Below are 11608 nucleotides of genomic sequence, written 5' to 3'. Positions count from 1 at the left end.
TTGTACGTCATTATAAATCATTAACTTACACCTGGTGATGATTTTTCCATTAATTAAAATGTCACAGGTAAACTCGTCGACCTTTGTCCACATATCCGCAGTTTTACGACGGCATAAAATAAGACTAACAATGACTGTTATAATATATAATTACTCTTGTGGGAACTTTTTTCAAAACATTTTTATAAATCATTCAAATCTCCTACAATTTTAATACCTTAGCGGATATCACAATAACTGTGGGAATTTTTTAACATTGCATAAACAGTTGATGTAAACACGAACAAAAAGTCCTCGAATTAGCTTAAACTAAAGTACTAATAATTTTCATCATCAATGAATAAAATAAATATAAAAAAAACGCCAAAAAACACAAAAAGTCACAAAAATCTCTGGCTAATATCAGTAAGAGCTGCTGGGGAAGACTGATCCCCGCCAGTAAGAGCTGCTTAGGGAAGACTGATCCCGCCAGTAAGAGCTGCTAAGGAAGACTGATCCCGCCAGTAAGCGCTGAGAAGACTGATCCCCGCCAGTAAGAGTCAAGAGGGAAGACTGATCCCCGCCAGTAAGAGCTGCTAAGGGAAGACTGATCCCGCCAGTAAGAGCTGCTGGGAAGACTGATCCCCGCCAGTAAGAGCTGCTAAGGAAGACTGATCCGCCAGTAAGAGCTGATGGGAAGACTGATCCCCGCCAGTAAGAGCTGCTAAGGGAAGACTGATCCCCGCCAGTAAGAGCTGCTCGGGAAGACTGATCCCGCCAGTAAGAGCTGCTCGGAAGACTGATCCCCGCCGTAAGAGCGCATGAAGACTGATCCCGCCAGTAGCGCTGCTGGGAAGACTGATCCCGCCAGTAAGAGCTGCTAAGGAAGACTGATCCCCGCCAGTAAGAGCTGCTCGGGAAGACTGATCCCCGCAGTAAGAGCTGCTAAGGGAAGACTGATCGCCGCCAGTAAGAGCTGCTTAGGGAAGACTGATCCGCCAGTAAGAGCTGCTCGGGAAGACTGATCCCGCCAGTAAGCTGCTAAGGAAGACTGATCCCCGCCAGTAAGAGCTGCAGGAAGACTGATCCCCGCCAGTAAGAGCGCCTAAGGAAGACTGATCCCGCCAGTAAGAGCTGCCAAGGAAGACTGATCCCCGCCAGTAAGAGCTGCTAGAAGACTGATCCCCGCCAGAAGAGCGCTGCGGGAAGACTGATCCCCGCCAGTAAGAGCTGCTAAGGAAGACTGATCCCGCCAGTAAGAGCTGCCGAAGACTGATCCGCCAGTAAGAGCTGCGGAAGACTGATCCCAGTAAGAGCTGGCGAAGACTGATCCCCGCCAGAAGAGCTGCTAAGGAAGACTGATCCCCGCCAGTAAGAGCTGCTAAGGAAGACTGATCTCGCCAGTAAGAGCTGCTAAGGAAGACTGATCCCCGCCAGTAAGAGCTGCTAGAAGACTGATCCCGCCAGTAAGAGCTGCCAAGGGAAGACTGATCCCGCCAGTAAGAGCTGCGCGGGAAGACTGATCCCCGCCAGTAAGAGCTGCTAAGGGAAGACTGATCCCGCCAGTAAGAGCTGCTGGGGAAGACTGATCCCCGCCAGTAAGAGCTGCCAAGGAAGACTGATCCCCAGTAAGAGCTGGGAAGACTGATCCCCGCCAGTAAGAGCTGCTAAGGGAAGACTGATCCCGCCAGTAAGAGCTGCTAAGGGAAGACTGATCCCGCCAGTAAGAGCTGCCAAGGGAAGACTGATCCCCGCCAGTAAGAGCTGCTAAAGACTGATCCGCCAGTAAGAGCTGCCAGGGAAGACTGATCCCCGCCAGTAGAGCTGCTAAGGGAAGACTGATCCCGCCAGTAAGAGCTGCCAAGGGAAGACTGATCCCGCCAGTAAGAGCTGCTAAGGAAGACTGATCCCCGCCAGTAGAGCTGCCAAGGAAGACTGATCCCCAGTAAGAGCTGCTAAGGAAGACTGATCCCCGCCAGTAAGAGCTGCCAAGGGAAGACTGATCCCCGCCAGTAAACTGCTAAGGAAGACTGATCCCCGCCAGTAAGAGCTGCCAAGGAAGACTGATCCCCGCCAGTAAGAGCTGCCAAGGGAAGACTGATCCCCCCCAGTAAGAGCTGCTAAGGAGACTGATCCCCGCCAGTAAGAGCTGCCAAGGAAGACTGATCCCCGCCAGTAGAGCTGCTAAGGAAGACTGATCCCCGCCAGTAGAGCTGCTAAGGGAAGACTGATCCGCCAGTAAGAGCTGCCAAGGGAAGACTGATCCCCGCCAGTAGAGCTGCCAAGGAAGACTGATCCCCGCCAGTAAGAGCTGCTAAGGAAGACTGATCCGCCAGTAAACTGCAAGGAAGACGATCCCCGCCAGTAAGAGCTGCCAAGGGAAGACTGATCCCCGCCAGTAAGAGCTGCAAAGGAAGACTGATCCCCGCCAGTAAGAGCTGCTAAGGGAAGACTGATCCCCGCCAGTAAGAGCTGCCGGGAAGACTGATCCCCGCCAGTAAGAGCTGCTGGGAAGACTGATCCCCGCCAGTAGAGCTGCCAAGGGAAGACTGATCCCCGCCAGTAGAGCTGCCAAGGGAAGACTGTCCCGCCAGTAAATGCTACGTCCCCGCCGTAAGCTGCAGAAGACTGATCCCGCCAGTAAGAGCTGTAAGGGAAGACTGATCCCCGCCAGTAAGAGCTGCTAAGGAAGACTGATCCCCGCCAAAGAGACTGCCAAGGGAAGACTGATCCCGCCAGTAAGAGCTGCCAAGGGAAGACTGATCCGCCAGTAAGAGCTGCTAAGGAAGACTGATCCCCGCCAGTAGAGCTGCTAAGGAAGACTGATCCCCGCCAGTAAGAGCTGCCAAGGGAAGACTGATCCCCGCCAGTAGAGCTGCTAAGGGGAAGACTGATTCCCGCCAGTAAGAGCTGCCAAGGAAGACTGATCCCGCCAGTAGAGCTGCTAAGGGAAGACTGATCCCCGCCAGTAGAGCTGCCAAGGTGATCCCCGCCAGTAGAGCTGCTAAGGGAAGACTGATCCCCGCCAGTAAGAGCTGCCAAGAAGACTGATCCCGCCATAAGAGCTGCTAAGGAAGACTGATCCCGCCAGTAAGACTGCCAGGGAAGACTGATCCCCGCCAGTAGAGCTGCTAAGGGAAGACTGATCCCCGCCAGTAAGAGCTGCTAAGGAAGACTGATCCGCCAGGAAGCTGCCAAGGGAAGACTGATCCCCGCCAGTAGAGCTGCTAAGGAAGACTGATCCCCGCCAGTAAGAGCTGCTAAGGAAGACTGATCCCCGCCAGTAGAGCTGCCAAGGGAAGACTGATCCCCGCCAGTAGAGCTGCTAAGGGAAGACTGATCCCCGCCAGTAAGAGCTGCCAAGGAAGACTGTCCCCGCCAGTAGAACTGCCAAGGAAGACTGATCGCAAGTAAGCTGCTAAGGAAGACTGATCCCCAGTAAGAGCTGCCAGGAAGACTGATCCCCGCCAGTAGAGCTGCCAAGGAAGACTGATCCCCGCCAGTAGAGCTGCCAAGGAAGACTGATTCCCGCCAGTAGAGCTGCTAAGGAAGAACTGATCCCCGCCAGTAGAGCTGCCAAGGGAAGACTGATCCCCATAGTAGGCTGCAAGGAAGACTGATTCCCGCCAGTAAACTGCCAGGAAGGCGATCCTCATGGAGTGAGAGAGTGCAGTCTCGTGAATCCGTCAAACAGCCCAGCGACGGACTCATCCCCAGTACAGGCTGTGTGTGTGTGCCTGGATGCGAGTGTGCGTGTATGTATGTCTGGGCACTATTCAGAACAACCAGGAATGAATTTGAAGAGGGAGAGAGCATGAATGACACAGCGAGAACATGAGGCATCCGGCCTGAGAGGTTTACACACAAGCATTTTTTTTTATTTTTTTATTTTTTTACCCTGGTAGTTTCCGGTAAGGTATTGTCACAAGATACAATACCCCGTGTTGATGCGTCTCGCTGGTGTATATAAATAGGTGTTTGCGTTATCTTGTGTGTTGGCGTCCTTACTGCGTGTCTATTATAACTCTCAGCTTATCTGGCAAGACTAATAGCGTGGGAGTAACGCGCGGTAGAGGTAGTCAGTCATCTTGTTACGCCACGTTTAACTATTACTGTTTAATTTTGTTATAAGGAATTTACAGGAATCGTAATATTTTTTTTATGCTGTTATTATTATTATTATTATTATTATTATTGTTATTATTATTATTATTATTATTATTATTATTATTATTATTATTATTATTTGGTTATTATGATTATTTTATTATTAGTTAACCCAGGTGCTTCGATAATACTAAGACTGTATACACTATCATTAACTCCAACAGACAAACAGGAAATCAATTAGATTTACCTTTACCTGTTTACCGTTGTAGGTGTGTTTCAACTGGTGAGATCATTCTCACCGTAAAGAATAAAATTAATAAAACACACGATTTATTTTTTACCGTTGAAGACACTTGAACGGAATTACTGCCAACAGACAACAGAAACACTGAAACACGATAACATTAGAGAAAATATCCCGTTTACTGTTTAATAACGGGAGAAGTACAGTAGAATTTACACAACAACAGTCACTAACTGGTAGATACGAGATTGAATTGAAACAGAATCAAATTGAAACAGTTTATTTAGTTAACAATAATTGGTAATAACAATAAAAATTAATAATAACAACAACGTGAATAACTGGTAATAAAAAAAGTGAATAAATGATAATAACAAGAACTTAAATAACAAATAACAACAACAACAACAACAACGTAAATAACTGCTAACAACAACATCAATAACTGGTCACAACGAGAGCCTCCCTTGAAGACTCAAAATATTCTCAATATTTTTTTTACTCTACACTATAATCACCAAATGTAAACAACTTAATAATCAACACAATCTATATTTAATAACGCCAGTAATTATTAGTTTTTTATTATAGACAAATAATTATATCTTGTTTCGAGTGGTTGGAGAGTATTGCGTTCTGAGTGTTTGGCACAGTCTGTTCTGAGTGTTTGGCACAGTCTGTTCTGAGTGTTTGGCACAGTCTATTCTGAGTGTTTGGCACAGTCTATTCTGAGTGTTTGGCACAGTCTGTTCTGAGTGTTTGGCACAGTCTGTTCTGAGTGTTTGTAGACAGTCTATCGTGTTTTGAAATGTTTAAATATTTATGTTTTTTTGTTTTTTTACCTTGGCAACAGGTGCGTTTTTTCTTATTTAATATACCTGGTCGTCTGCTGTGTGTGTGTGTGTGTGTGTGTGTGTGTGTGTGTGTGTGTTTTATTAGATTTGGCACTCACAAAAACACGTCAGCTGTTTTTCTTCTCATTCTTACGCTTCTAATTATACAACTGAGACTTAGGGAGGAGAGAGGGAGAGGAGGGGGGGAGGGGAGGGGGGGAGGAGGAAGGAGGTTAGTGAAGGGATGGAGGAGGGGAAAGGAGAGAGAGGAGAAGGGAGAGAAGCACAGAAAGGGAGGGGGCAGACGGGGTTGGAGGAAAAGAGGGAAGGGGAAGAGAGACAGAAAAAAGGGAGAAAGGGGGAGAAACAGGGGGGGATAAGGGAGAAGGGAGAGTGAGAGTTACCGCGGTATTCATAGCTGTGTATCTGAATTATTATCAAAAGAAATTAACTTGTATTCATTCTCCTCCATTTTTGTTGTACCAGAATCCTTTGATATGTTTCCAGAATCCTGTAGACACACACACACACACAATAACAATAGCCACACACGCACACACACACACACACACACACACACACACACACACACGGTCATTGGTCAATACTAATAATAACACCACTGTGCCATTGTTTCGAATATATAAAACCCTTTCATATGTTTACAGTGTATTACAATTTTCAAAGTTTAAAACACGTCTCCCATACACCACCGCACGAGCGTATGAAAGGAAATGTATTAAAAAACTAATGATTCGTCTTCGTACCTGGAAAAAAAATCCTATGAATAGTACCTGAAAAAAAAAATTTAAATCGTCCAAGAAAAAAAAAATTGTCCTTGAAAATAAAATTGCAAATCGTCCTAGAAAAAAACTCCCAATCGTCCTTGAAAAAAAAAAACTCCCTCAGCAAATAATTCTATCAGTAAATCAGGAGACGAAGCTAAGAGACATGTGTGAAGCCCCTGAACAGGCTTGTGGAACCCGCCAGTGACCCTGTACTTGGACCTACGCTGGCAGGTTACTTCAGTCTCTCACTGTACCTGTACCGTAATTATTGTACCTGTGCTGTAATTATTGTACTTGTGCCGTAATCATTTTACCTGTACTGTAATTTTGCCTATATTGTAATTATTGTACCTATACTGCAATTATTATACCTGTGTTGTAATTATTGTACTTGTACCGTAATTACTGTATCTGTGTTGTAATTATTGTACCTTTACCGTAATTATTGTACCTGTGTTCTAATTATTGTACCTGTGTTCTAATTATTGTACCTGTGCTGTAATTATTGTCCCTGTAATCACCACAAGCTGACCATTAATCACTCTACCTGTACTCACACCTGAACCTCTGTTGTATCTTCAAATAAACTCCATGAATCAAATATTACCTCACTTGGTGTGTTCCTGCCCTTTATACCAGAGCAGAAACTCTTGATGAACAAAACTATTCCTCTTTTGTGTGAGATAATGGAGAAACAAGTGTAGTCTCTCTCTATCTCTGTGTCTCTCTCTCTCTCTCTCCCTGACCCCCTCCCCGTCTCTCTCTCTCTCACACAGTCATTATGGACCACAAGAGGGGATAGCCAACGTACTTTTAAAATCTAAAAAAAAAAAATAATAATTTCACAAAAGCTTAACAATAACACATAGACACTCACTCACTCACTCACTCACTCACTCACTCACTCACTCACTCACTCACTCACAAACACATTCATAGCCTAACCTAACGAAACTAAATAGAAAAACTTATTCATTGTTTGTATAATATAAATAATTGTTATTAATAATGGCGCGATCTGTTCTGGATTTTATATACCAGAAGGGGAAGGGGTAGGGGGTAGGGAGGGTGGTGGGGATGAGGGGGGTAGGAGGGAGGAGGCTATAAGGAGGGATGGGAATGGGAGGGAGGGGAAGGAGGGAGGAGGGGGTAGGGAGGGGCGATGATGGGGAGGGGAAGGGAGGGGGGGGTTGTTTACTCATTATAATAACATAGAGTTAATTTATTCATCTATCTGTTACTTTATGATGTTGGTCGTTCAGTAATTATATTCAAATAAACTTAAAATCTGTCTGTCTGTCTGTCTGTCTGTCTGTTTCTCTGTCTGTCTCTGTCTGTCTGTCTCTCTGTCTGTCTCTCTGTGTGTCTCTGTCTGTCTGTCTCTCTGTCTCTGTCTGTCTGTCTGTCTGTCACCTACCATCAACTCCAGGTGTGTTCAGTAATTATAATCAAACATGAACCAATAAATACCTGTGTTACTCTTTCCTTTACCCGCACTAACGCAGCTTATAAACGCCTTCTTGTCAGCTTGAGTGAACGCATTGGGGTGAACAAAACAGAGTGAACACGAGAGTGAACACGAGAGAGTGAACGCATTAGAATGAACACAATAGAGTGAACACAAGAGTGAACACGAGAGAGTGAACTAAACGCACTGAAATTCGCCCCAAAATAAAGTTCAACAGACGTAATATAATGACTGTTAGGGAGAAAGTGTTGTAATGACCATACAAATATCACCTATTATGAGTGCGCTTTCTCTTCTCCCCCCCCCTACCACTACCAACACCACGATCACCATCACTACTAACACCACCACTAACACCACCATCACTACTAACACCACCACCACTACCAACACCACAACCACCATCACTACTAACACCACCACTAACACCACCACCACCACCACCACTACTACCAACACCACGATCACCATCACTACTAACACCACCACCACTACCAACACCACAACCACCATCACTACTACCACCACTACCAACACCACCACCACTACTACTACCCCCACCACCATCACCCCTATCAATATTCACCCAACCAAAGAGTAAATTAGACACCTTACCGCCACAGATGGTCACGGGAAGAGAGATGTCGGCCAGATCAGACGTTAACCCACGTTGAAAATTGACTAATCTTAATTTTTTTTCCCGCTGAGGAAGATAAATTATTCATGTCTGCTGAGGTTTATTGGAAAAATGTTGACTGTATCCTGTTGGTGAGAGAGAGAGAGAGAGAGAGAGAGAGAGAGAGAGAGAGAGAGAGAGAGAGAGGCCAAACACTAAGAGGGTAAATACTTTTAAAACTATTTACATTGTTTTTACATAAGTACTGCTGAGTAAAAAAAAAGAAAAATTTGGCGATTAAGTCAACATGGAAATAAAAACACCAAAAACTTTCAACTTAGCGCCGCACAGTCGTCATTAAGACCATTGATAAACCATAATTCAATTATTTTGTCAATTTACAAATAAATAAACAAATAAATATTCACGGGCGCTGTTTATACGATTCATAATTCAATTCTAAACTCAAATTATATAGAATAATCTTTTAATAACGAAGAGAGATGAGAGGCAACAGGTGGATTGACCATACAGCAAGCAGTGGTCGGGTGTTCGGGGTGACCATGCAACAAGCAGTGGTCGGGTGTTCGGGGTGATCATACAGTAAGCAGTGGTCGGGTGTTCGGGGTGACCATACAGGCAGCGGTTCGGTGTTCGGGCGCCCATACAGTAAGCAGTGGTCGGGTGTTCGGGTGATCAGCAGTGGTCTGGTGTGGGGCGACCACAGTAAGCAGTGTCGGGTGTTCGGGGTGACTGACACAGCGGTGGTCGGTGTTCGGGTGACCACAGCAAGGGTCGGTGACCACACAGTAAGCAGTGGTCAGTTCGGTGATGCGCTGGAGAGTCGTGTTCGGGGTGACCATACAGTAAGCAGGTCGGTGTTCGGGTGACCATACAACAAGCAGTGGTCGGGTGTTCGGGTGACCATACAGCAAGCAGTGGTCGGGTTCAGGGGTGACCATACAACAAGCAGAAGTCGGGTTGAGGTGACCACAGTAAGCAGTGGTCGGTGTTCGGGTGACCATACAGCAAGCAGTGGTCGGGTGTCTGGGGTGACCATACAACAGCAGTGGTCGGGTGTTCGGGGTGACCATACAGTAAGCAGGGTCGGGTGTTAGGGGTGACCATACAGTAAGCAGTGGTCGGTGTTCGGGGCACCATACAGGCGAAGTCTGGTCGGGGTGACCATACAAAGCAGTGGTCGGTGTTCGGGTGACCCATAACAAGCAGTGGTCGGTGTTCGGGGTGACCATACAACAAGCAGAAGTCGGTGTTCGGGGTGATCATACAACAAGCAGTCGGTGTCGGGGTGACCATACAACATGCAGAAGTCGGTGTTCGGGTGACCATACAACAAGCAGAGGTCGGGTGTTCAGGATGACTACCAGCAAGCAGTAGTCGGTGTTCGGGTGACCACACCAAGCAGGGTGTTCGGGGGACCACAACAAGCAGAAGTCGGTGTTGAGGGTGACCATACAGTAAGCAGTGGTCGGTGTTCGGGTGACCATACAACAAGCAGGCGGTGTCGGGGTGACCATACAACAAGCAGAAGTCGGTGTTCGGGTGACCATACAGCAAGCAGTGGTCGGTTCCGGTGACCATGCAGCGTGGTCGGGTGTTCGGGGTGACCATACAACAAAGAGTAGTCGGGTAAGCGAAAGTACCATCTGGTGCAAGCAGTGGTCGGTTCGGGGTGACCATACAACGCAGAAGTCAGTGTTCGGGGTGACCATACAACAAGCAGAAGTCGGTGTTCGGGGTGACCATACAGGCAGTGGTCGGTGTTCGGAGGTGACCATACAAGTGGTCGGTGTTCGGGGTGACCATACAACAAGCAGAAGTCATGTTCAGGGTGACCATACAGGCAGTGGTCGGGTGTTCAGGTGACCATCAACAAGCAGAAGTCAGTGTCTGGGCAATCCACAGCATGGTCGGGTTCGGGGTGACCATACAACAGCAGAATCGTTAGTGACCACAACAAGCAGAAGTTTACTGGGTGACCATACAGCAAGCAGTGGTCGGGTGTTCGAGGTGACCATACAACAAGCAGAAGTCGGTGTCTGGGGTGACCATACAGCAAGCAGTGGTCAGGTGTTCGGGGTGACCATACAGTAAGCAGTGTCGGTGTTCGTGACCATACAGCAAGCAGGGTCGGTGTCTGGGGTGACCATACAGCAAGCAGTGGTCGGTGTCTGGGTGAACTACAGCAAGCAGTGGTCGTGTTCGGGTGACCATACAACAAGCAGTGGTCGGTGTTCGGGGTGACCATACAACAAGTAGTGGTTGGTGACCATACACAGAGCGTTCGGGACCTACAGCAAGCAGTGGTCGGTTCTGGGTGACCCACAGCAAGCAGTGGTCGGTGTTCGGGGTGACCATACAGCGCAGTGGTCGGTGCTGGGTGACCATACAGCAAGCAGTGGTAGGTGTTCGGTGACCATACAACAAGCAGTGGTCGGCAGGACACAGCGTAGTGGTGCTCGGTGACCCACGCAAGCAGTGGTGTGTTCGGGTGACCATACAGCGCGGGCCGGTGTTCGGGTGACCATACAGTGCTGGTGGTTGTGTTCGGGGTGACCATACAGCAGTGGCTGGTGTTCGGGGTGACCATACAAGCAGTGGCCGGTGTGACCATACAGAAGCAGTGGTTGGTTCTGGGTGACCATACAGCAAGCAGTGGTCGGTGTCTGGGGTGACCACAACAAGCAGAGGTCGTCTGGGTGACCATACAGCAAGCAGTGGTCGGTGTTCGGGGTGACCATACAGCAGGCAGTCGGGTGTTCGGGGTGACCATACACACAAGCAGTGGTCGGATGTCTGGGGTGACCACACAACGCAGTCGGTTCGGTGACCATACAGCAAGCAGTGGTCGGTGTTTGGTGACCATACAACAAGCAGTGGTCGGGTGTCTGGGGTGACCATACAGCAAGCAGTGGTCGGGTGTTCGGGGTGACCATACAACAAGTAGAAGCCGGTGTCCGGGGTGACCAAGCAAGCAGTGGTCGGCTGTTCGGGGTGACCATACAGCAAGCAGTGTCGGTGTTCGGGTGACCCACAAAAGCAATGGTCGGGTGTTCGGGTGACCATACAACAAGCAGAGGTCGGTGTTCGGGTGACCATACAACAAGCAGAGGTCGGTGTTCGGGGTGACCATACAGTAAGCAGTGGTCGGAGTCGCACAGAGCAGGTCGGTGTTCGGGGTGACCATACAACAAGCAGTGGTCGGGTGTTCGGGTGACCATCCAGCAAGCAGTGGCTTTCGGGGTGACCATAACAGCAGCAGTGGTCGGTGTTCGGGGTGATCATACAGTAAGCAGTGGTCGGGTGTTCGGGGTGACCATACAGTAAGCAGTGGTCGGTGTTCGGGGTGACCATACAGCAAGCAGTGGTCGGGTGTTCGGGGTGATCATATACAGCAGTGGTCGGTGTTCGGGGTGACCATACAGCAAGCAGTGGTCGTGTCCGGGTGACCATACAACAAGCAGAAGTCGGTGCGGGGTGACCATACAGCAAGCAGTGGTCGGTGTTCGGGGCACACACAAAGCGAGGTCGGGTGTTCGGGGTGACCAT

The 11608-nt window shown here is 48.1% G+C and overlaps 1 protein-coding gene and 1 long non-coding RNA gene across 2 annotated transcripts; one reads left to right on the top strand and one right to left on the bottom strand.

Annotated features, from left to right (window-relative positions):
* Positions 1-575: 575 nt before the first annotated feature.
* LOC121866563 (uncharacterized transmembrane protein DDB_G0289901-like) lies at positions 576-3039 on the bottom strand. The gene is made up of 4 exons (XM_042366330.1): positions 2240-3039; positions 1381-1964; positions 1096-1269; positions 576-955 (listed from the first exon to the last, which is right to left on the bottom strand). Exons 1-4 carry the CDS (start codon positions 3037-3039, stop codon positions 576-578), a joined length of 1938 nt encoding a protein of 645 aa, XP_042222264.1.
* Positions 3040-8311: 5272 nt separating this feature from the next.
* On the top strand, positions 8312-11608 carry LOC121866594. Its single transcript, XR_006088997.1, has 3 exons — positions 8312-8665; positions 10070-10090; positions 11587-11608. It is a non-coding gene; the product is annotated as an uncharacterized LOC121866594 (long non-coding RNA).

This window comes from Homarus americanus, unplaced genomic scaffold (assembly GCF_018991925.1).
Source record: "Homarus americanus isolate GMGI-L3 unplaced genomic scaffold, GMGI_Hamer_2.0 scaffold16430, whole genome shotgun sequence".
NCBI lineage: Eukaryota > Metazoa > Arthropoda > Malacostraca > Decapoda > Nephropidae > Homarus > Homarus americanus.
The sequence above is the reverse complement of the archived record's forward strand: the minus strand, read 5'-3'. Positions and strand labels throughout refer to the sequence as shown.